The 24,732-nt window shown below is 52.8% G+C and overlaps 1 protein-coding gene across 1 annotated transcript in view; it reads left to right on the top strand.

Annotated features, from left to right (window-relative positions):
- Positions 1-24,732, top strand: part of LMF1 (lipase maturation factor 1) — a 108,750-nt gene that overhangs the window by 60,761 nt on the left and 23,257 nt on the right. Inside the window, exon 5 of the mRNA XM_054714148.1 lies at positions 11,822-11,887. Within this exon, the coding sequence (XP_054570123.1) occupies positions 11,822-11,887 (66 nt within the window). The remainder of the gene's footprint in view (positions 1-11,821; positions 11,888-24,732) is intronic.

Genomic DNA, 24,732 nt, shown 5'->3' with positions numbered 1-24,732 from the left:
CCAGCGAGCCAGATTTCCTCTGTGTTCCTCCCTTGAGCACCAGATAAAAACCACGTGCCTTCAAGCCCTGGGAAGACCATCCACCTGGCCAGAGGCCGCCGCTCAAAACAGACCCACGGGACGCAGCTTCCTGCCCGGCTCCCTGTGCCACCTGTGGGCCTGTGCTGAGTGGGGTGGGATGTCCTGCTTCTACTCGTTTGTGGTGCCCACTGATGTGAAGTGACATGATGGCCCCACACTGTCACCACATGGTGCTGGTGGAGGCAAGGCGGTTACCCCACTGTTGACATGATTGGATTGAAGCTGGAGTTCAAGCAACATAGGCTCCCTCTGCGGCTCCAGGCAGCCTCAGTTGGGGCTCCATGAGTTTGCATCCTGAAGCCAGGTGTGGGCAGCATGGAGTCCCCCCACCCCTCCCCTGAGAAGGTGGAGCAGTCTTGTCTCCCTGTCCTCCTACCTCGAGTTGCTGGGATGGCAGCGCAGAGTGGCTGTGTGGGCCCAGGTGACCCCACTCAGCTTCCTTCCTCAGAGCAAAGTCAGTCAGCTTAGGACTCACGTCTATGCCTTTCCTCTGGAATGGGGCAAACGCACAGTAGGTGACTTTTTGGGAGAGCTCGGGATCGTTTCTCCGATTTTGGGCTCCATTTTCTGTTCTAAATGCATAGATTTCAGTCATATTAGAGTGGAGAATCTCTCACAGACGTGGGAAATAGCTGAGTGTCTGAATCACTGTGTTTAAGGCAGCAGGTTGCCTTTATGCTTTAAAAAAAAAAAGTTTTCCCTTTTTCCTCAGTCTCAATTTTTGTCAAGACAGAATATATGTGTGTGTAACTGAGTTCATATCAGCCAAAGTTTTTACCCCGGAGCACGTCAGAAACCTGTCGCCGAAGCCTGGAGCCCTTTGCCTCTGACCCCTGCGCTTCTCGGGCGGAGCAGACAATGGATTTTCCACACGGGCCTTTGGAGCTGAAGCTGTCCTTGATTATGTCACACTGTCACAGGCTGATGAACTGTGTGTGCTGAGGGTTTAGAGCTCTCAATTGCTAAAATTCTGGGAATTGAGCCAGTGCCCTTGTTGCTGGGAATTCTCAGACCTGGATAGTACCATGCGGTTTTAGTTTGACCCCCACCCCCACCCCAAGAATTGAGAAACCGAAGCCCACTCTCTTCTGCACCTCCCTCTTTCCAGCTCTCCGCCCCCTCTGCCTGGCCTCTGTCTGGGGCATGTGCACAGGGCTGTCGGGTTTGGCAGCAGCAGATGTGCAGGGCTCTTTGCTGCCATCTCTCTCCTCCTGTAGGAACCTGCTTTGGCGTAAGCACTGCCTTACAGAGAACGTGCAAACCTGAACAATGAATGGCAAGTGAAAAAATACTTTTGTTGTCCAAACGCTCTCCAGAGTCGTGGGAATAAGGACAGAAGGTGTGGGGAACCTGATTGCTGATGAATTCCACTTCTGGGGTGCGCCTCCTAGCGCAGCTGCTCCTGCTTGCACTCGGTGTGCCAGCACGGCTTTTGTTTCCTGCGCGCTCTACAATTCTCCCAACATCTTGTTCCATGTTCCTCCTGATAGTACACTATTTTTATTATTGCTTGAAGACCTTTCAGGAGTTAAATACTTAGTACCCTCAACTCTTATTGAGCAAAATCACAGCTAAAATTAGCAGGTTTGTTTTTATTTTTTTAAATATGTTTTTATTGATTTCAGAGAGGAAGGAAGAGGGAGAGAGCTAGAAACATCAATGATGAGAGAATCATTGATCGGCTGCCTCCTGCACACCCCACACTGGGGATGGAGCCCGCAACCCTGGCATTTGCCCTGGCCGGTAATCGAACCATGACCTCCTGGTTCATAGTTCGACACTCAACCACTGAGCCATGCTAGCTGGGCTAAAATTAGCAGTTTTCATTCAAGTTGCATATTTGCTATGCTGGAGCAGGTCATTTTTATATGGCGGAAGTGGAGAGATACAACCGTCGACATAAGTAATGTTTAAACCTGCAGAAAATTTCTATAAGAGTTTATTTGAGCCTAGCTGATGACCTATGCCAGGGAGCAAGATCTCAGATGCTCCAGACAGTTTCACAGTTCCTGTATGCATTTGAAATCCGGGAAGATGGCATGAGGGTGGGAGGAAGCAAGGTGGGATTGAATTGCAGGACAGTTAAAGAGATTATGTGCTCTTTTGAAGGTGGTTATGTTCACTTCAAAGGTGTGTTAACCTAGAAACACAGAAACAATGGGCAGGGCTTGAGAGACAAACCTTTCACTAAAAATTTATATGCCTGGGACTTGACTGCCCACTATGATTTGCTCCGTTAAGAATTTATGATCAGATCACCCTGGGAGTTTACTTTCCATAGAACCCCTTTTTCGTCCACACGGTATGAAAGGAGGAACAAAGGGTCAGGACCTGGTGAGTTCGGGCATGAACAAGAGCCTCTGACGCCTCTCAGAAGCTGACGTGAGGATTAGCGTTCCTGTCTGTACATTTCGGTGACCCCCGAATAACCTACAGGCTGCAGAAAGCAGTGACAAGATGCTGGCGCACTTTCCACGTGGCTTCAAGTCCTTAGTCATTTATCAGCAGGGGCTTGTCTGCTAAACACCTGCGCTGCTTGCGGCTCTGTGCTCACACCTGGCTGCAGCACTCACAGGAGGGCCTTCTGAAGCTCCTTGTGTGCAGACTGTCCTACTGTCTTGTTAACACAAGGGGGAAAAGCCATATCTGAAATGCAGAAAACACAGGCCCAGAGGACCTATAGCTTTCAGGTCAGAATTCAGCAGAGCCGGGAGCCGCAGCCAGGCTGTGATTGAAGGGCACCGTGAGAAAACACTTTCCTCAAATAACTGGTAATTGCGTCCGAGATCCTGCCATAAAGAGTCACCTGGGATATTATGAAAGCTTTGGGCCAATAAATTCAACGATTTAGATGAAATGGACAAATGCAGCTTACCAAAACTGAGACAAAAGGAAACAGGAAATCTAAGTGGCTCCATACCTGTGAAATAAATTGAATTTGTAATCAAAAACCATTCCAGAAAGAAAAGTGCAGGCCCAGATGGCTTCACCAGTGGAATCTATCAAATGCTTTAGGAGGAAATAATAGCAATCCTACACGTAAACTCTTTTGGAAAATAGCAGAGGAGGGAACACTTCCCAGATTGTTTTATGTGACCAGCAGAACAGTGATACCAGAAGCTGACGAGGACATCAGCAAAAGGAAAGTAGAGACTGCTGTCCCTCATGAGCAAAGGCATAGACACCCTCTGCAAAATATCAGCAAATCAAATCCGGCAATATAAAAAGGCATGCTCTATCTCAGGAGTGTGAGGTGGTTTTAACATTTGAAAGCCAATTAGCAATTCACTATAGTAACAGAATATAGATGAAGAAGTATTTTATCATCTCAAATGCAAAAACAAAGCACATGATACAATTCAGCACCCACTCATGACAGAACTTCCTCAGCCTGACAAAGGCCTCTGTGACGCCTCAGCTCACACGGCTCTTCACGGTGAGGAGGAAGCTTTCACGTGCAGTTAGACACCAGGCCCGGATGTCTGTTCCTCATTCTGCTCTTCAACACTCTCCTGGAAGTCTTAGTGCAATCAGACAAGAAAAAGAAATGAAACTGTTATTAATAGATACGATTGTGTATGTGGAATATCCAGGGGAATCTAAAAAGCAGTTACTAAAATGAATACATGAATTTCACAAGTTGCAGGATAAAGGTCAATGAGAAGATAACTGTACTATACTATTAAGAAATCATTAGAAAATAAAACAATACAAAAACAACTGAGAATACTGTCTACAATTGCATCAATAGCCCCCAAATAACCCCATAATAAATCTGATTAAGGAGGCCCAAGACGTGTACACTAAAACTGCACAACATTGCTGATAGGAATTTGAAAGACCTACATAAATGAAGCGATGTACCATGATCGTGGGTCAGAAGACTCACTGTTGTTAAGATGTCTATTTTACCCAAATTTACATGTAGACTCAAGGCAATTTCTATCAAACTCCCAGGGGGCCTTTTTGGAGAAATTGACATGCCAGTTCTAAAATTTACATGGAAATACAGAGAATCTTGAGAAAGAAGAACAAAGTTGGAGGACTTATACTTCCTGATTTTATAGCTTAATTTAAGACTGAAGTATTTGGCATTGATCTAAGCTAAAAAACAACAACAAACAGATCAGCAGAAGAGAATCATCCAGAAACAGACCCAATCTCTATTGTCGATTGATATTAAAGTATCAAATCCATGGGTAAAGAAAATTTATTTTTTAATAAATATGTTAAAATCATTCGATATCTGTATAGAAAAATAAAATGAGCTTTGACTACAATTTCATTTATACTAAACTCTAATTTGAAAGTCATCATGTACCTAAATGTAAAAGCAAAACCTTAAAGTTCATAAAAGAAATCATAAAGTGTATCTTTCAGAAGCACATTCACAAAGATACAGTCAATTGATTTTCAACCAAGACACTAAGTCAAAACAGTGGGTCAAGGAAAGTATTTTTTTTTTATAAACATGAACACCAGAATCATAATGTTTTCAAAGATAACATAGTTACTTCGAGGTTGACAAAAATTTATTGGACAGGGCACAAAAAAGCACTAAGCATTAAAGAAAAAAAAATATCGATATTAAAATTTTCCATAATCAAAAGACACCATTAAGAAAATGAATAGGCAAGCCAGAGACTGGGAAAAGCATTAGCAGTGCATAGGTCTAACCAAAAACATACAAATCTCAATAACAGGACGTAGGACCTGAACATACTTCACTAATGAAGATATAAGGAAGGAGACAAGTGCGTGAAAAGCTCGGAGACAGCGTTTAACCCCCGAGGGGGTCAAATCTGAAACGCTGTCAGCACCCCATGCTGGTGAGGTGCAGGCGACTGGAATTCCTAGTGGGTTTCATCGCTAATGGGGTATAAGATGGCACAACCACCTTGAAGAACAGTTGGCAGTGTCCTGCAGGGTGACACTGTGCCTGCTCTGGGAGCCAGTCTTCCACTCCTGGGCATTTGCCTGAGAGAAACGAAGACGGCTGTCCGCACAGAGGCCACACACACCCACGGCAGCCTCATTCATAACTGCCAGGCCTGGGGAACGAGCAAACGTCCACCGGCTGGATGGATACGCTGTGATGCATTCACACTAGGGACGACAGTCAGCTGCAGAAGGGAATCAAGTCCTGATGCAGCAACACACAGATGAACCCAAAGCATGTGCAGCATGACCCGCTCGAACCCAGAGCCAGAGCACCTGACGCCTGAGTCGGTCTGTGTGAGATCCCAGAACCAGGCAGGGCAGGGCCTGGCTGCACAGCTTTCTGGTGAGTGGGGCGTGGAATTGCGTGGAGAGGAGTCCCGGGGAATGTTCTATGGGATGGAAACCTGTATCCTGTTTAAGGTACTAGGTATCTGATTACATACAGTTCCCAGAACACATTGAACTGAACACTTAAAGATTGGTTTGTATTCTTTCATGTAAATTGAAGGTCAACCCTCAGACTTAATCATGAGTTTGCTTTTCACATATAATGATCACTAATGAGATGCAGCCCCATAAACTCTGCACACCTTGGGGATAACGCGGGAGCTAGCCATTACTAATGTTGGGAGAGCCTTGCGGTCACCCCAGCCCTTGGGCACCTCAGCACCGAAGAGAGGGCAGCTGTGCAGACCGCTGACTTCTCTTCACAGGAGCAGTGTTTGGAATGCAGTCAGGAGTCAGCCCTGCGCAGGTTTTGGCTGGGGCTGGGGGCGGCTCTGATGCCTGCGGGCAGAGTGGCAGTGAGTGCACGCTCATCCGTGTCTGCTTCGGGCATCGCTGCTTGCTGCTGCAGAGTCCAAGCCACACCTGGCCATCGGCTCCGCGTCTCCCACCCTGAGGTTCACACATCTGTCTGATGAAAAGGACGTTCTCGGGCTGAGATGAGGCTTCAACCAGGAAATTCAGTGAGTTTGCACTTGGATCTCTGCTCTTACCATGGAGGCCCGGGGACTCAGAGTGATGGTTAGCTTGCCTCATGTGTGCATGGCCCAGAGACGCTCCAGCCCCAGGAGGCACTGAGAGGTTAGTGAAGAAAAGCAAGGAGCTAAGTCGCTAAAGGAAAATGAGAGTTTGGAGTCAGGAGCTCTTTCTGGGAATCATACTGCCTTCAGTGAAATCGTATTACATGTAATGAAATAAATGTCGGAATGCAACATGCCCCGTGAAGACCCAATCAACGGATGTCGTTGTCATTTCCTTGGCCAGCCTGCCCTGTCCTGGGATCCCCTCTCCCCGCGGAGAGCAATTACCCCAATTTGTTTTATTGCATTAGTGTGGGCAGAGCTGAAGAAAGGGGCTTTCTTCCTTCCTGCAGGAGCACCCGGGAGGCCAGACCTCGGACCCCAGCCTGGGGGCAGCATGGGTATTTCTGGTAAAAAATATGTCTGCAATGGTCTGGCCTATGGCCCCCAGCTCCAGCCCCCCGACCCCCCACTCGCACAGGCTCCCAGGCTCCTCAGCACCCTCTTTGTGCCTCTATTTCCAGCCACTCGCCTTGGAACCACCCTCAGCAGGAAGACAGCCATTCCCGGTGGTCTAGAAAGTAACCGGGTCCTAAACGCCTCCAGGACCTGTGACATGCCTTCCACCCACTCCACGCAGCCCCACTTCCAGGTCTGTCACAGGCAGGTGCCCCACGGCAGTTCTCAAAGGATCTCCTGGGCTGGGAGAGGGCAGATAACACTGCACAGCCAATGGCTGTCGTGGTTTCTCTCCCTCACCACAGGTTTCAGGCCAAGCCATGTCCCGTAACTGACTGGTACTTACTGTATGCGCAGTGCTCCGTTTGAGGCTTTAAGTGGTGCATTTCTATTTCGTCGTACCTTGGGGTCATAAGACTGACGCTGGAGAGTAAAAAACGGGGCCAGGTGGCGACCCTAAGTTTAATGGGACCCTTCAGATGGGAAGTAAATCTCAAATGCAGCCATCACCACATGCCTGAGACATCGGGCCCCCCTCTCTCTGCTCACAGAGCACATGGGGTACCCCCACCTACTAAAGGTACACATGGGGTCTTGTGGGCCCACCTCAGCTCCCACAGGAGAGAAGCGGCATGCTACTTAGGTCAGGGCAGAACCCAGGGTTCCCAGGCCCCCACTGGCCCAACTCCCACTCACCCGTGAGTGGTGCCCCAGACACCATGCCTGCTTGTGGGAGCAATGGTCTGTCCCCGCCCCCCCCCCCCCCCACACACACACACACACATTTGTGAACCACTCATCAGTGCTCAGGGTTCCAGGGTCCTCGCAGCTTCTCCTTTGTGGGAAAGGAGCCGGCAGAGACTCTGACGATGAGAGAACGGGTACATGTCAAAGCGAGGCACTGCTGACAGCTCTCCAGGGTGGTGCAGGTGCCCTGATGAAAGGGGGCGCCTCCCCTCACTCGCCGCAGGCCTGCAAAGTCTCCGCCCCTCCCCCCCCCGCCCCCCCCGCCCCCCCCCCCCCGGGCCGGCCAGTGTGCAGGACTGGTGCAGCTTTACAGAAATGGATGTTCTGTGGTGTGAGGCCTTGGACCCTCCCATTTCCAAAAGGGAGTTTTGAAGATGCGTGTGCTCAGACCCTTGAGCTTCAGAGAGGATCCATCTGCATCCCACAGCCTCCTGCCTTTGTGCTCCTGCCTCCCACCATTGCCTGTAAGGCTGTCTCAGTCACTGCGGAATGTTCCAGCATCCTGGCGCTCTCCCATCCCCAAGCAGAGAGCAGGGGTCGTATGGACAGTTGTGGGTCACTCGCCTCTCTTTGGGTCTGCCTTGTTAGTGGCCTATCTGTGCCGTTTTTTGTGGGGTTTTTTTTTCCTTCAGAATTAATTTTGGCCTGAAAACGTCTCAAAGAAGGCTTTGTTCCTTTGACACTTACTCTGGAAGAAAAAAAAATCTGTGGAAAATCTGACATCTGCATTGTAGGGAGAAATCAGTAGATGGGGAGGAATATAATTATCTTCCGCTCCTGAAAGAATGTCTCAGATTTTTAAGTGTCTCATATCAGCTTAGAGTTTGAATGACATTTTAATTATTTTGTTTTTTTTCTTCTTCGCTGGTTTGAATCTCCAAAGATTCACCCTCAGATTCTGAAAGGATGCAGGGAGTGGAGCCATGCTCACGGGGAGCCTCATGTGACCGCACGGCTGAGGTTCTCCACAGAACTAGGGGTGCGTCTCATCAGAAACCAGCAGTGCTCCCATAGGCAGACGGGCTCACTCAGATCGGGGTCGTCTGTTTTCACACAACATAACTGTGTATGGTCAAATTCAAACGAGTTGTCTTTCAGTCACTTTGTGATCTAAGCAAACCCAGTTTCCAGAAAGATGTGACTCCACTTTTCAAAGGGATGCACTCAAAAGTCTCTACCGTGGAGCACAGCTCCACAAAGGTGCCGCAGCTCGGTGGCGTTGGGAGCAGCCGGTGGCTGCGGGCCAGGCGGGTTCTGCCCCACCGAGGTATGAAGTCCTAGCAAGGTGGCTGCGGAAGCAGAAGTGGCTCCTCCAGAACCAACTTCAGATAGCCTTTGGGTCTCAGTGGTGCTGGGAAAGTTGAGTACTGCAGTCCCTTTGGAGTGCATTGTAAACCGCGGTTAGGTGCACCCAGGTTTCTCAGTCCAGCCCACACCCACCGCAGAGCTCTGTCATTCAGTTTCACTGTAGAAGCCGTGTGGCCGCCACACGTCACTCCACGTTTCTCCTCCTTAGGGTGTTGCTGAGTTCGTGCCGCCCACCAGGGGTCCAGGCCAGAGGTCTTGGCTGCTCCCCACCCCACACCTGCTCCAATCCCTCGGCCCATCCTGTGGGCTCCACATGTCGGGAATTGGACACATCCCACATCCGGAACAGTCATTCTGCCTTGCTGGCTGCATGGCCACCAGAGGAGCCATCAGCTCACACTCTTGTCTCTGGCTCAGAGCCCTCAGCCTCCCCAAAGTCTTTCCCAGGCACAAAGGTTAGTTTTATGTGTCAACCAGTTTTAGCCATCACCCCTAGTTATTCAATCAAACCCTAATCTCATTGTTGCAGCAAGTGTTTCACAGACGTGATTAAAGAACATGATCAGCCGGATGAAGCTGGATCCCGGGTCCGGGTGAGGCTGTGTGCCCCTGGATCCAGGTGAGTCTGGGTTCCGGGTCCGGGTGAGGCCACGCATCCCTGGGTCTGGAAGAGGCCACGCGCCCCTGGGTCCGGGCGAGGCCACGTGCCCCTGGGTCTGGATGAAGCTGGATCCCGGGTCCGGGTGAGGCCATGTGCCCCTGGATCCGGGTGAGGCTGGGTCCCGGGTCCGGGTGAGGCCGTGTGCCCCTGGATCCGGGTGAGGCTGGGTCCCGGGTCCGGGTGAGGCCGCGCGCACCTGGGTCCAGGTGAGGCCACGCGCCCCCTGGGTCTGGGTGAGGCCACGTGCCCCTGAGTCCGGGTGAAGCCGTACCCCTGGGTCCAGCCGAGACCAAACCAGAGGGAGTCAGACCTGCATTACCACCATTTGTCCACCATCCAGAGCTGAGGGGTCAGTGCCGACATGTGCACATAAGGAACTGGTGGACATTGATATTGGGTCTAAGAAGAACTGTTGGTCCAGAAGGAAACTTACTGCAGACTGATTCGTTTGCCTGTCGGCATGACTATTGTTGCTCGTCTCACATTCAGTTCTTATAAGTATATCTCTAGTGACACATGATCTCGCTCATCTAGGGGAAATGATGAACAACATAGACTGATGAACAAGAACAGAACCAGAAACAAGGAGGCATCGATCGGACTATCGGGCCTCAGAGGGAGGATAGGGGAGGGTGGGGGGAGGGGGGAGAGATCAACCAAAGGACTTGTGTGCATGCATATGAGCCTATCCAATGGTTAAGTTCAGCAAGGGGTTGGGGCATCCGTGGGGAGGGGTGTGGGGTGGGAATGGGGGGATGAGGACAAATATGTGACACCTTAATCAATAAAGAAATTAAAATAAAATAAAAATAAAGTTCATGATCAGCCCAACCGGTGTGGCTCAATGGTTGAGCGCTGACCTATGAGTGGTTGAGATCACAGTTGGATTCCCCATCAGGGCACAAGCCCGGGTTGTGGGCTTGATCCCCAGTAGGGGGCATGCAGGAGGCAGCCGATCAATGAGTCTCATCATTGATGTTTCTATCTCTCCCTCTCCCTTCCTCTCTGAAATCAATTAAAAAAATATTTTTTTTAAAGTTCATGATCAGCCCGACTGGTGTGGCTCAGTGATTGAGCATCAGCCTATGAACTGGGAAGTCATGGTTCAATTCCCAGTCAGGCACATGCCTGGGTTGCGGTCTTGAGCCCCAGTGGGAGGGGTGTGCAGAAGGCAGCCGATCAGTGATTCTCTCTCTCTCATCATTGATGTTTCTATCTCTCCCTCTCCCTTCCTCTCTGAAATATATATATATATAATTTTATTTTGTTTTTTTTAGAAAGTTCATGATCGTTTGACTTTAATGAGAGATACTCTCCGGGACAATCTGGGTGGGTGCATGGTGGGTGGTGGATGGGTGGGTGGGTGCATGGATGTTTGGATGAAACTCAGGTAGTCATAACTGCAGAAACCACCGACACAAGAGAAAACTGAGCTGCATTAGGGTTGTTTCTTTATTGGTGCAGTTTCTTTCTCCCCTCTAATCCGACTATTATGTAAGAGACAGAAATTGGAACCGAGTCTCTGCATCTCAAGCAGAGTTTTTATTCCTGGTGGGGGAGCAGTTAGTTTCTGACTTATGAAGGAATCATGCGGAGAGAAAGGGGGCTGTTGGGGTAGGGACAGGCATGTGAGCGGACTGCCCTCCCTGTGACTGCAGACCAGCCACGATGTGGACTCTGCGTGACGTCCTGGAAGCTGCGCAGGGTTGCAGGGCAGCCAGCTGTGCTGGGGCGGCTGGCCAGCTCCCGGAAGCTCGCCCACAGGCTGGTCAGCAGGGTCCCCTCTCCCTGCAGCCACTTTCCCAGGGGACCAGGCAGCAAAGCAGCTCCCTGGCCCTAACTGGTTTGGCTCAGTGGATAGAGCGTCGGCCTGCGGACTGAAGGGTCCCAGGTTCGATTCCGGTCAAGGGCATGTACCTTGGTTGTGGGCACATCCCCAGTAGGGGGTGTGCAGGAGGCAGCTGATCGATGTTTCTAACTCTCTATCCCTCTCCCTTCCTCTCTGTAAAAAATCAATAAAATATATTTTTTTAAAAAACAAAGAAGCAGCAGCAGCTCCCTGGAGGCCTTCTCGGGCCTGCGCACGGCAGGGTCCTGAGTGCCTTGAAACAGTAGTGACCATTCAGGAGATGGATGGAGGTTTCGTCCAGCCCACCTGAGCTGCCGCATGGTGTGTCATTGTAGCAATTGCGACGTCCCTTTGACATCCTCCTTGGCATCTATGGAAGTATCAGTAAGGTTGTGTGTGTGCGTAGCTTTGCACATTTGTCCAGTTTTAAAGCCTCACCGTTGTATTACTGTGATGATGCTCACAGTCTAAAAACGGAGTTTTAAAGAACGTGCAGAAGGAAGCCGGTTCTAACAAGGAAGCGGAGTTTCTTTTTCCCTGGAGCAGTTGCTGACTTTTCGTCATTGAAGCCTTTGTGGAACTTTCTTTAAATCTTCCCCTCGCCTCACTTCAGGTGTACCGTCAGATGTGTTGCTCCTTCACGTTCCTTCAGCGCAGGTTCTTCCCCGGCGGTGATTCCCCTGTCCCGAGGGCTCCTTGCCGTTCTGGGGAAGCGGTTCACGTTGCTCTTTCTCCTTCTTGCCTTGGCAGGGCCTGATCAAGATCCGGGGGGACCAGTGCTGGCGAGACTTGACCTGCATGGACTTCCACTACGAGGTGAGAGCGGTGACCGTGAGGCGGTGACGCAGACTCCAGCTCATGTGGGAGGGAGCCCTTCCTGCTTCCCTCTCTTGGGAGGCAGAGTGTCCCACTTGCTGAGGCTGGCAGAGTGGTGTGGGCCTGGTTGTTCATTCTGGTTTGGGGCAGCGAGTCCCTCTGCTGCTGTCCACAGCCCTGCCCAGGCCCTGGGTGTCGGGCTGGGCTCCCTCCCTCCTAGAGGCTGAGCTGGCCCTTTCGGCCCTATACTGAGCTCCCAGCCTCGGTGGATGTGGGTACAGGGGTGTCCCGGCTCCCCCGGGGGCAGGCTCCAGTCCTACTGTGTTCAGACCCTCCAAGCCCCCTCTCTACCTTGGCCCAGGGCTTTGGGCATAGTCCCCGACCCCAGGACCAGGCCCTGGTCAGAGCCCCTCCAGACATCCCTGTCTCTGCTGACTGCTAGCCTGTTCAGTGGGGGGCTGGGATCACCTTTCCTTATGAATTAATTCGAGGGCATTTGGCATCGAAGTGTCCTTCGTCGTCTCAGTAATGTTGGCTCATTCGCGCACACGGTGCATGCCTGTCGGGTGCCCGTTCTCACGTTGGGCTCGTGTTGCTTTTATTGGCAGTGAAAGCCTTGACACGCCTGGAGCACCACCCGTCAGACAGAATGCTGTCGCCCTGTTCCCTGCTCGTCGCTTAGGGCTCACATACAAGAGAGTGGTTTTTATCTGCTCTTCTTCTGAAAGGCGGCTTGTAGGCCATCTTATGTCTTCTGTGGCTCTCAGTCCCAAGTGTGTTCAGTCCCGGATGTCACCTCTGAGTCTGGGGTACCGCCCCCTCACTGCTGTGCCTGTGTGTGTTCCGGGCTGTGTTAGCGATTCCGGGCAGGGTCTTTCTCTGTGTGCTGCATTTAAGAAGTCAGGCTTTGTCTTTAGGGTCTGGAGATCAGCCCATGTGCCACCTAACATGCCTCGGAATGTCCTCCCCTCCTGCTCAAGGACCCATGCGGCCCACCCTTGGTCCTAGAGCTGACCTTTCCAAAAGTGCCAGCAGTGAAATGCTTCCGGCGTGGCAGGAGGGAGCATGGGACCCCGTGGACTGGGCCCCGGGACTCTGCTCTGTCCTGGGCCGGTCCACAGCCCCCTCAGCCACCTTGTCAACACTGGCCTGCTGTGTGAAGACCGTGTGTCCCCACAGAGGGCCTCCGGGCACGGTAAACAGGCAACGCCTGTCAGTCCGCTGGATGCGAATGCCGTGCTCGCTGTGCGTGCAGCTCTCTGGCCAGGATGGAGGCAGCTCTAGGACTCCTGTGTTAGGACAGTGGAAGGACCTGTGGCGAGTGGAGGGCAGGGATGGTGAGCGTCCCCACAAGGGCATGGAGTTGGCACACACCAGGGCCTGCCTGAGATTGGGGCAGGCAGCGGGAATGTGGCCACCATAGCGCTGGCTTGTGAACTAAGTCCTGGGACAGGCTGCCAGCAGGCTATGGCACTGGTGTGTGTGAAGCCAGGGCCACTTGGAATCGACGTTCTAGGACAGGCTGAGTTGAGGCTCATCAGGAACCAGGAATGTGATGGCCAACGATCCCCCGGGATCTCGGGCTGAACGGAGCAGTGCTCGGAGGCCCTGGGAGCTCAGTGCTGCTGTCACGTGGAATCGGGCCCATGGCATCCAAGGCAGGCCCTCTGGAGGGACTGACCCCACCGCTCTCTGTAGCTGCAGAGCCTTTCCTCAGCAAAGCTTGTTTCAACACCCGCTTTGTCGGGAGGATTGGAGTGAGGACACGACTGATGTCTCCTTAGGAGCCAGGCCATGCTGTGTGCTGACTGCAGACCATTCGATTCATCCCTTGGAATTATCTGTGCCCCTGGGACAAGGATGGTGGGCCACGTGGCCTGTCCTCTGCGACCTGGACTCCTCCAGTCCCTGGCCAGGGGCAGCAGGGCCCCAGGTAATGGTGGGCCCGGGTAATGGAGAGAGGGCGCCTCATCCACTGCCATGGCTCCACTGGCAGAGGCCTCACAGAGGGACCCTCTGGGCGAGTCTGCCAAGCCAGTGGGGTCAGGAGCAGCCTGGGCAACAGGGAGGGGCTCCCAGTATGACAAGAGCTCAGGCTTCTCTCCCCTCTCATCACTATTTCTATTTCACCTTGAACTTGGCTGTTTGCATGGGGCTACCACAGCGAGGCCTGGTGAAGGTCTAGCAATCAGGAGGGCACAGAGCTGAGCCCTGGCATGTGAATCCCCCCAGCATCCCGACCCTGCAACGAAATGGACACTGAGCTCCGCTCACCCGGACCCAGCCGGTGAGTGGAGGGCTGGTGGGAGATGTGTCAGCCCCCTGCCCTCCTGCCTCAGGGGCAGAGCTCATCTCCTCATAACGGGATTTCTGTGTGAGGCCCGAGGTCCTTGTGCTGTTTTCTACTAGTACACCCTCACCAGCTGGACAAGGCGTCAGGGTCAGGGATACGCCGTCCCTGCCCCTTGTGTCTAGAGACCTAGAGCACTTGGCAGGAGCCTGGTGACACTTGCACCTGATGTCTTTCAGCAGCACAGGGAGCGAGATGAACAGCATTGCCGTCCGATTCGTTGATCGGATCCAGGAACCTGCACACTGTTGGGTAGGACAGACCCTCCCCTGCCATGCAGCTTTGGCCCACATGGCCCATGTGCCTACTCAGCCCCTTGTCTTCCCATCTACTGGTAACTAAGAGGTGGTTGTTGGTGAGTTCAACCAGCCAAATCGGAAGCAGCACAGGGCAAACGTCTTTGAGCGCAAACCGTCAGTCACAGCAAGAGAAAAGGCCGGCAGCCTCCAGGTGATGCTCCACCACTGAGCGCCGGGCCTGCAGATCGGGTGATGGCCATGCCTGCTCTCACACGAAGCCGGTGTCACTGAGCACATCCGGGGCAGAATAGCGTTCTGAAAGCCTCCATCCACAAACGGGCGGGCTCTGCTCCAACACTCAGTGAAACCATCCACAGGAAATGCCCACAGGCGCACCTCGGCTGTCAGACGCTCAAGGAAAGGGAGAAAAACAGATACAGCTTCCCTGCTAGCAGTTTTATGTCTTATCCAATTACCCTTAAAATATGCAGCGTTCCACTTGGAACAGCAAGAAAATGCTCTTAGCGGCAAACTTGCACTTCTGTGTGTGCCACTCTGCTCTATAATGTCAACTGAGGGTCGTTGGTGCCAATTCAGTGCCAACAGGAATCTCCAATTTGGAGTGTGATGAAGAAGGAAACTGTGTTCAGTGTGATGCAGCAGAGCTGTGAAAAGAGCATGGCTGTGAGACCGCCCTGGGGCCAGGCCCCTCTCTGGCTAGACAGCTCTGCTCCATACCGGTCTGCTTTATGCTACACTGGTCTGCGCCCCTCTGCTGTGGTCTGCTCCATTCTGGACCAGTCTGCTCTGGCCTGCACTGGTGTGCTCCACTCTGCTCTGGAGAGACATCTTCGGTATTTCAGCTCAGCCAAGGAAACACAATTTTCAGTCTTAGGTGGAAAGGTAAAGTGCACGCCCAAAGGCAGAGGGGAGCTGGCTTATATAGACAGAAGTCCCAGCTCCTGCTCCCTGATCGGTCTGTCCTCATGCAGATGAAGACTCTAAATCTTCACAGTTTGATTGGTCCAAAAGGCACTGTCCCGATTGGTCAGGATAGAGCCTCTCTGGCTGGTCACTGCACAGCACTATTGGAGGGAAAGCCTCAGTCCTGTTGGTTGAAAAAAAGGGCTGGCTCAGATGGCAGATACACCCTGCAGGCAGGCAATTCGGTGCAGGTTTCTCCATGAAGTGCAGTTTGCATGAGAGATCCCTACATGGAAATGGCTTGTTCTTTTTGTTTTATTTGAGCCCAGTTAGCCAGCAGGAGCCCTTTTTAGTGGGTATCTTCTGTCTCAGTGTCCACAATACAGATTAATCAGATTTGAACTTTTTAACTTTGGTATACTTTGATTACACAAATTTATCCCTTAAATTCCTTTGTATTGGACATAACGACATAACACTAGTATAAAATAGCCTTCACCTTACAGCTTGGTGATTCACAGGTAAGGAGCGTGTGGTTTTGGTCGCTGAGCTGTCAGAGGTGTCCTAGCCTCACTGGGTCCCTCCGCCCACCATGGGTCCCGCCTGCAGCCCCTCTGAGTCCCTCTGTGCTTGAGCCGGTGCAGATCTTTCTGTGTTCCTCCCCCACCCCCAGGAATACATGAATGAGTTCAAACAAGTTTACCCTGTACTCCAGAGTCCTGCATTCAGAGCTGACCTTTAATCCAGGAATATAATTCACTTTCCACTCCTATTATTTGCAAAGTCCCACAGCCTCACAGCACATAACAGAGGCCTTGTGTCACGTCAGTTGAGTTTTGAAGCTAGAGGTTCAAGCCCACGGCAGGAACAGCTGACTCACAGGCTCCTCCAGGATCCATCCCGAGCCGAGCTGTTGGAGCACAACCTTCATGTGCAACTAGACAGGAATCTTGTGACTGGGTGTGCTCCCTGCCTGCCACTCCTCCAGGTGCACATGGGCGGTCCACGCGAGGCACCACGACATCACGCTCACCCCTGAGGGTCCGCTGAACCCCTGCAAGTTGCTTGAGACACACTTCCTGCGACTCTGCTCTCCGTGATGTGAGTGTGAGGGCACCTCCTGCTGGCCTTTCTAGGAGAAGCTTCTCCTCTTTCTCTTGAGATCAGGAAGGTCACTGCCTGTCTAGGTCATGTCTTCACATATGACAAGGTGGAAAACGGCGCTCGTCCCAGTATCTCTCAACTCATGGCGGGGTTGCTGTGGCTCCCTGGCCCTGGACACTATTCATCCCTCCACAAGCTGTGGTCATTGTCAGCACACTGACCCCGAGACCAGGCCAGGCACTCCTTCCCCGTGGCAGAGACCTTGGCAGCCATGCCAAGGTGATCCTGGGGGTGAGCAATGTGGGCTGAGCCCCATGGACAGGCCCTGCTGCCCAGGCCGGCAGTGCCAGTGGGATTCTCCAGTCCCTTCCAGCACCCTCCCCACCTCCCAGGCGGCCAGTTGCCCTCCTGGTAATGGGCATTGTCAAGGAAGGCTGCTCACCAAATGCTGACTCAACCTCTGGGTGAGCTGCAGTAATCCACCTGCGAACACTGGTCCAGCCCAGCCACCTGTGACCAGTGTGTTTCACGGTCCCTGAGCCCAGGGCACAGCCATGAGCGAGCACAGTCGGCTGCCTTGCCGACCCCCTGCACAGCACAGCAGAGCCTCCGTCCCCCTGCGCTGCAGACCCGCTCCAACACGGTGGCTTCTGTCTGCGTCCCAGGCCAGTGGGTCCTACTTTTGAATGCCACCCTGGGACCTGGGCTACCACCTGTTTTGTACTGTAATTGGATGGGGGTCATCAAGCACCCTTAGATACAGGGGCCTACCAATCTGGAAATAATTTGAATCAAGGTTGACGTGACTGTGAGAGCTGTAAATGTTAACTTGCTGGAAGCTGTGACTGAGTTACCGCCAGGAGATTGGGAGTTGTGGCTTATTTGCTTTGTCCACTGGCAGTTTTATTGATCTTGTAAGAAGAGGATGTTTTATGTGTGTATTGGGGACTGGAGAGGGGGAGGGGTGTTGGGCTTAGGTAGTGTCAGGGCCAGCAGGGGGACCTGGCCTGGCTGGGTGACTGACCGCAGGGGGGGTTTTGGTGGGGCCCATGCCCTGGGAACACCCAGAGGGGCCAGCCCCTCCAGACTAAGGCCAAGACCTTGAAAGGTGAGGGTGCAGCCTCAGGGTCAGCGATGGCCATTGCTGTTAGAGCAGAGAGCTCCAGCGTGGTAGCATCCAAACTTGAACCCAGGTCCCAGTTTGGATGCTGTGCTCCTGCCCTCTTGGGGTACCCACTCTGACTTGTGAGTAGGTGCTTCCCGAGCAAGTTACCTAACTGGTCATAGTCTGTTTTCCTAACTTTAAATTGATAACAACTTCAGGGTTGTCCTGTGAATGTAAAATCCATGAAGGCTAATTAGAGTGTGTAGCTGAGTTTACAAATGTGAGAATTTTCCAGCCATCTTTCTGTAATTGAGATCTAATATAATTCCTTTATTGTCAGAGAATATACAGAATGTGACTTGAATCTTTAATTTATTCAGACTTGTTTTGTGGCCCAGAATATGGTCTATCTTAGTGAATGTTCCATGCGAGCCTAGAAAGGAGTGTGCATTCTGTGTTCTATAATGTTCATTAATTCAAGTTGGACCACAGTGGTTTTCAGGTCTTCTGTATCCTCACTTGAAAGTCTATTTGTCCTATCAGGTATTAAGACAGAGGGATTAAAACCTCTGACTGGGATGGAGGATTTGTCTATTTCTACTTGCACTTCTCTCCGTTTTTGCTTTGTGTGTTTGGAAGCCTGTTATAGGTGCATCAATGTTGGAGTGTGTGGCCTCCTAATGAGCGCACCTGTTAGCATTGTGAAATGACCTTGTATTCCTGATGGTATTATTTGCTCTGACGTTTCTTTGCCTGATGTTAATATAGTGACTCTTGTTTTCTTTTAACGAGTGTCTGCATGGTATGCATTTTTCCAAGCTCTAACTTTTAACCTACATGTGTCTTCATATTTGAAGTGTGTCTTTTATGGGCAGCATGTAGTTGGGTCTTGTTTCTTTATTAAGCCTGACAAATTCTGCCTTTTAATTGCATATTTAGATCATTTGCATTGAAGTGATCATTAAGTTTTAGTCTTTATTTCTTTTTTCATCTTTTCCTGCTTCTTTTGGATTAGTTGAATGTTTTTTATGACTCCTTTTTATTTCTCTTCTTGGCTTATTAGCTGTACCTCTTTGTTGTTTTACTTTTTGTGGCTGTTTTAGGTTTATAGTATAAATCTAATTCATCACAGCTTGCCTTCACGTGATAACTCAACTTACTTCATAAACGGTGAAGAACTGGACAGTGATGCTCTCCCACGTTTCCCTCCTGCGTCTTTTTGCTAGTGTTGTCATATGTTTACTTTTATACAAGTCATGTACCATGTTATTATTTTTGTGTAAATAGTCAATTTACTCTTTAAAGACATTCCATTAAGTTGGAGAGATAACCCCACACATTTACCCACATGCTGACTATTCCCAGGTTTCTCTGCCTTGGGCGCGACCCGGGTCTTGCTTCCACCTCGAGTGTGCAGGTGTGCAGGTGAGGGGTCCTTCCCACTTTCTTCCCGCTTTGGTTTTGAGAGAGACTTTTGGCAGAATGGAATGCTAAGCTAACAGGGTTGTTTCCGTGCTTTAAGGATGCTGCGCGCCGTCCTCTCCTGGGATCCAGGCTTCCCTGAGTCAGGTGCGTTGTGTACATTGGGGCCTGGTGGGTGGCAGCTCTTGAGGAGCCACCACAATGAATGATCCTGACAACACATTGTCCACTTTCCTTCAGTGTTTTCGTGGTCCCCAGCCTGTGTGTACTATTGTTTATCCACATTTATAACTAATTCTTCTTTTTTCCATTCCCAATTGCCTTAGTGGGAGGTGGGAAGCAGCTGTGGGGAGGCTCATGTTCACACCGTGAGCATAAGGGGGACACTGGGCACATCAGCTGTGCCTTGTGGGGAGAAGCCTTCAGCCCCAACATTGGGCCAGCTGCCAGCTGCATGTGAGAACCCATAGTAGGTCTTACCTTCTTATCCTAAGACCCTCACCTGAAAGGTATATGGTATGTCCCCTTCCCCTCCCATCGGGGAGCCGCCAACATACAGACACACATCAACACCTACAGTGTCCAAGGGAGGCACCCCACCTGGAAAACCTCGCCTGATGGCTCTGCAAGGGACAGGGGTCCGGGATCAGTGGGAGGGGTACAACCCACAGGGGTTCTGTTAAAATGGAACAAGTGGAGCTCGCGAGTTTAAGAAGCTCATTCTTCAGACAAGAATCACATGTGGTGTGTTCCCTTTCTCATTAAAACCCCAGACACATGATTTATGGTCCCTAAAATGGGAAACTGGCTGAAAAAAAAAACATTTCTGTTCTTCTTGGACTTCTCACTGAGGGACGGGAGGCGGGTGTCAGAGGAGAGTACTGGTCCCCCACAGGAAGTGACATTGTTCTCCCCAAAGATTTGTTACCTTCTAAATCCCTAAACGGTTTTCATCACTCTTCATATTTTCATCATGGTTTCCTTATTTAAAACTGTCTCTTTAGGGGAACCTCTTGTAAAATGTTGCGAGGGTTTGGGTGTTGCGCCGGGGCTGGGCTGTGCTCGGGACACATCGCCCTGGAAGTGAGCGTGGCCAGCGGCCGTCACAGCAGCGCTGGGCGCTCCTTCCCATGCTTTATGGGGTGTGATGCTCCAGTCGCCACTTCCATGGTTTACAACCAGATTTTACGACATGGTGGTTTTTTTCCAGCTCAGTGCAAACAGAAATAAAACTGTCCTGGGCTTGCAGGAGAAGGGAGGCCTTGGGCCCTCCCCGCGGTGCAGCCCAGACCAGCAGGGCTCAGTGTCTTCAGGGGTCAGCACACAGAGCAGGCCCCACCCGTACGCCCGCCTCCTGGCAGGTCATAAATCCACACAAGGAGCCGCACGTGGTGCTCCCAGGGAGCAAGGCTCTTGGAAGAGAGAGCCTTCCTTTCAAGGAATTCCATGTTGTCAGGGACTGCGAATGTCACAGTCACCGTATTTGTTCTCATTTACGTGGCGCAGTGGAGCCCCATGCGGGCTGAGGGCGCAGGGCCCGCCTTGGGGCTCCCACCTGAAGTACCGACTCCATACCCCCCAGGAGTGGGGAGCAACTGGTCTTCCAGCCCCCCCACCGCGCCCAGGCACCGTTGGTCGGTGCTTCCATGAAGCATGTTCTTCCTCCCAGCACCTCACCGGTGGGAGCTAAGAAACGGCACATAAATCTGAAGTAACAGGAGCTTGCAGCAGCCGTCCCAGCTCATTAAGTGGGGTCATGTCCTTCCCCTGCTCAAACCTGATGTGCCCCTTCGCCAGCTTTCAAGTCCTCTGTCCAGGCTCCCGAGGCACGGACCCAGAGGCCGCGGGGCTTCAGTGAGGAACACGGAGACTCATGCAGCCTGGGAAACGTCCGTCCCTATGATGCGGTTCCTAGAGGGCCGGGCTCACACAGAACATGCGTTTATGTTCAGGAAATGAAAAGCACTGGAGCCCCAACTGAAGCCCAGGTGCCCTGCGTGAGTGACAGGATGGGCCGTGGAACCTTAGTGGAAAGTGAGGAGTGCTGCCCGAGGTGCCCCGCGGGCCGTGAGAACATGCAGCCACTCGGCTGTGGCGGGTTCTGTTTGCTGGTCGTGGGCACTGCTCAGTGATTTACTCTTTTTAGACCCAGGCTGTTTATTTCTCTTGGAAACGCTTAGGGAGGGTCGTTAAGCCTGATCTCTGCCGCCGGCGCCCCGCTTCTCCGCTGCTGTTCCCTCCGAAGACGGGGCCTGTGCAGGCGCCTGCCCTCCCGCATCACTCAGTAAAGGGTCTGGCTTCTTCCCCAGCTCTGAGCGAGCAACAAGCGAACTGTTTGTTTTTCTCACGTTTATATGGCTGTACAAGTAGCAGGGCTGCCCATCGGGGAGGCGCGCGTGGAACTTCCACGCGGGCTCCTTGAGAAACCCCCACGGGATGCAGAGGCCCCAGGCCGCTGGAGAAGGAGCCGCTTCGGGATGCTCAGCCGGGACTGCTCTGGAGGTCACGCAGAAGCACGTCTCTCCCCATGTCGCTGGTTTATTCCCCTCGCGGATGCTTCTCTGCTGTTTGTTCTCACCAGCTGGACACCGAGTGAGGAGGCCCCGACGCAGGTCCCCCGTGTGGCTGTTCATATAAGCTCCGCTGGCCTTTCTGCACACCTGGTGCCAAGTCCTTTGTGCTCACCGGTCCCCCTCGTCAGACTGCTCTGAGGGTGAGGGACATGGGGCCTCTGCAGGGGATCCCGAGGGCAGTCAGGGCCAGGCGAAGTGAGCAGGGAGCCATGCTCGGCGAGCCCTGCTGTGTGCCTGCCACCGGCGGGAGAGGGCCTTTGCCTTCCAGCCCACCCGAGTGAGTGTCAGCCACTCCTGGGTGCCGGGCTGGGGGCTGGGCATAGCAGAAACCTCAGGAGAGACAAAACAAGGCCCACAGGCAGCATGGACAGGTGGGCCCTGTGCACTTCCGGCCTCCACCTCTGGGCCCAGGGCTGAGCTGGGTGGCGCCCAGGCCCAACCTGCTCATGGCTGTCCCTGTGGGCGTCTCCAGGACTCAGGGGACAAGCAGGACTGTCAGGGACATTTCTGCTCAAAGTCTGTGTCTCCCTACTGGCTGGCGCTGGGGCCACTCCCAGCCCCAGGCCCCCGCATCCTTGTGTGTGGCCCCACCTCCCAGCCAGCGAAGCTCCCTGCCCTCAGGTGGGCCTTGCCTGCCCTCAGGCCAGTCCCGAACTGGATTTATAAAGTCCAGTCTTTCTAGCCTAGGAACATGGTGCCCTTTTCAACAAGGGCCCAGGGGGGAGAAGAGAAGGTCCTCAGACCCACATTTGTGCCCCGACCTGGGCTGGCCACATCCCCATGGGTGGAACTCGGGGTGTCCACTCCACCCAGGTAAGTGGGTCAGGGCCAGCTCCGCCTGGAGCCAGTGACGATGCTAACATAGCCATGGATGCAGTCATACCATCCGCCTGCTTTAACCACGCCCTCCTGTGCTTGTGGGGTGGGGTGGGGTAGGGTGGGGGCACAGAGGGCCCTGGGCCTCTACCTTCTCACTCTATCTGGTGGTTGTGGGCGGAGAAGGCTGTGTTGATGACAGGAGCCCATGGGGAAGCTGGGGTGAACAAGGGGCTCCCATTTCAGCCTCCCCTCGCCGTGGGCAGGACACGGCAATCTTGTCAAAACTCACTCCCCCTGGCTGGCTGGGACTGTTGGTAAAAGCAGGGCCTTTTACCATCAAAGAAGTAGGCAGGACCCGCTGTCCCTCTGCCAAAACCAGGGCCAAGCGGCCTGCTGCCCTCACCTGTGTGGGCCACTGAGAGTTGGCCCGTGGCCAGGCCACTTTCTGAAACTGAGCCCTGAAATGTAACTGGGGGGGCTCATCCTGACTTGGGGGAACAAGGAGTGGTTGTTCTGTCACCATGTGCCAGCCTTCTCCCTGGTGCTGCCGGAGAGAACAGGCCTATGCAGCAGGGTCCCCTCTCCTGATGGGCTCCTGCAGGGAGCCAGCCCCCGCCTGCAAACGAGCACACTCACCTGTGGTCCCTCTGGCCCCACCGACACATCTTGGCCCAGGTGCTGGGCGCCTGGTACACGTTCCTGTCCGGGGGCCATAGGCACCTTGGGGTAGGCCTGCACATTCACACGTGCACGTACACACGTACTGTATCCAGAGAGAGCTCTGCTGTTAAAAAAAAAAAGCTGAAACATTTGGAACTAATTTTGATGGCTCTTTCTGGTGTTGCGTGAAACTGCTGTTAACCACCAGAATATCTGCGACTTTAGGACTGTGGGTTTCACGCGGCTCAGACATTACCTGGCTGTAGCGCATCTGTGGTCAGAAAGCGCAGGCCTCTGAGCAGAAACACCCCGTGTCTGTCCCACCCCTGTGTCTCCCCTTCCCCAGAAGGGCCTGCCTCTCCATCTACCCGCCCTCCACATGCACAAGTGAGAGCACGCGCTAGTTGCTGGGAGCCCCTGGGGCAAAGGCTGGGAGAGGCCTGCTGCGTGCTCCCCAGAGCTGCAGAAACCTGCTCAGAGCACAGTGAAACGCCGAGATCGATGAGCTAGATTGACATGGACTCGGGGTCTGCTGAGCAGCCCAGAGACAGCGGTGCCCAATCAGAAGGACCTGGCTCCCAGGAGACACAGCTGTGCCCAGGGCAGGGCAAGGAGGGGTTCAGGTGATCCTGGAGCATGTTTAGTGCCAGAAAGCAGGAAAGTGCTTAGAAAGTGTTGTGGACCGTCAGAACACAGGACTATAACCCACACGTCCACACTGGCACCGGTACACACCGGGAGAGGCAGGGCAGCCTCTCCTCACGGTGCACGCCACGCGAGGAGCGAGGCCCGCCGCTGACAGCCTGTTGCTAAGGCCTGCGTGTGGTCACTGCGTGTGGTCACTGCGTGCACGGAGAACGCCCTCCTTTGGGGAAGTTCACACTGAAGTACTTAGGGTGCCAGGCGCCAAGTTTCAGCTGCCTCTTAAATGGCACAGGAGACATACATACCTGGGGGAGAGGAGGAAGGGGGTGGTAGAATGGAAACTTCGGAAGGTTCAGGGATTTTCTTTACTATTCTTGTAACTTTTCTGTAAGTCAAAAGCATGTCCAAATGAAAAGTTAGCAGAAAAACACTTTCCCAGAGGGGACAGCGACCCTACCACAGCTGCCGTCCTACTTCTGAGCTGCAGGTGGCCAGTCAGCCAAGGGCGTCACCATTTTCATGACTTCTTCCCGCTGCCTCTCATTCACTCCCGCCACCTGAGTGTCAGGCTTCAGGGCGCACAGGCCGTTGTGCTTTGACCAGTGTCTCCTTATAGTCAGCAGTCACCTCCCTGTGCCCATCGCACAACAGGAGACCAACAGTCCAGGGACTTCCTCTGTCCACAGCAAATCTGAGAGGACGCATGCCCAGGGCCGAGGTAGGAGCCAGGCTGCAACCACACCAGTGCTGGGTACCTGAGGGGCCGAGGCCTGGAGGACCAGGAGACAGAGGAGCAGCCAGGTCACAGGGGACTGGGTTGGCGCGGCAGCGGCAGCTGCACTTCCTTCCTCTGGGATCTAAACCATGTGTGACAAGGTCAAGTCCATTTAATATTATCAGGAACATCTTTAAGTTTCAAAATTGGAGCCATGTTGGCACAACAGGCATTACCCATTTGTCTGTGTGGCCCAGCCTTTTCCTGACGGTGTGGCTACGGGGTGTGT

Source organism: Eptesicus fuscus, chromosome 4 (genome assembly GCF_027574615.1).
Source record: "Eptesicus fuscus isolate TK198812 chromosome 4, DD_ASM_mEF_20220401, whole genome shotgun sequence".
NCBI classification, from domain to species: domain Eukaryota; kingdom Metazoa; phylum Chordata; class Mammalia; order Chiroptera; family Vespertilionidae; genus Eptesicus; species Eptesicus fuscus.
The sequence above is the reverse complement of the archived record's forward strand: the minus strand, read 5'-3'. Positions and strand labels throughout refer to the sequence as shown.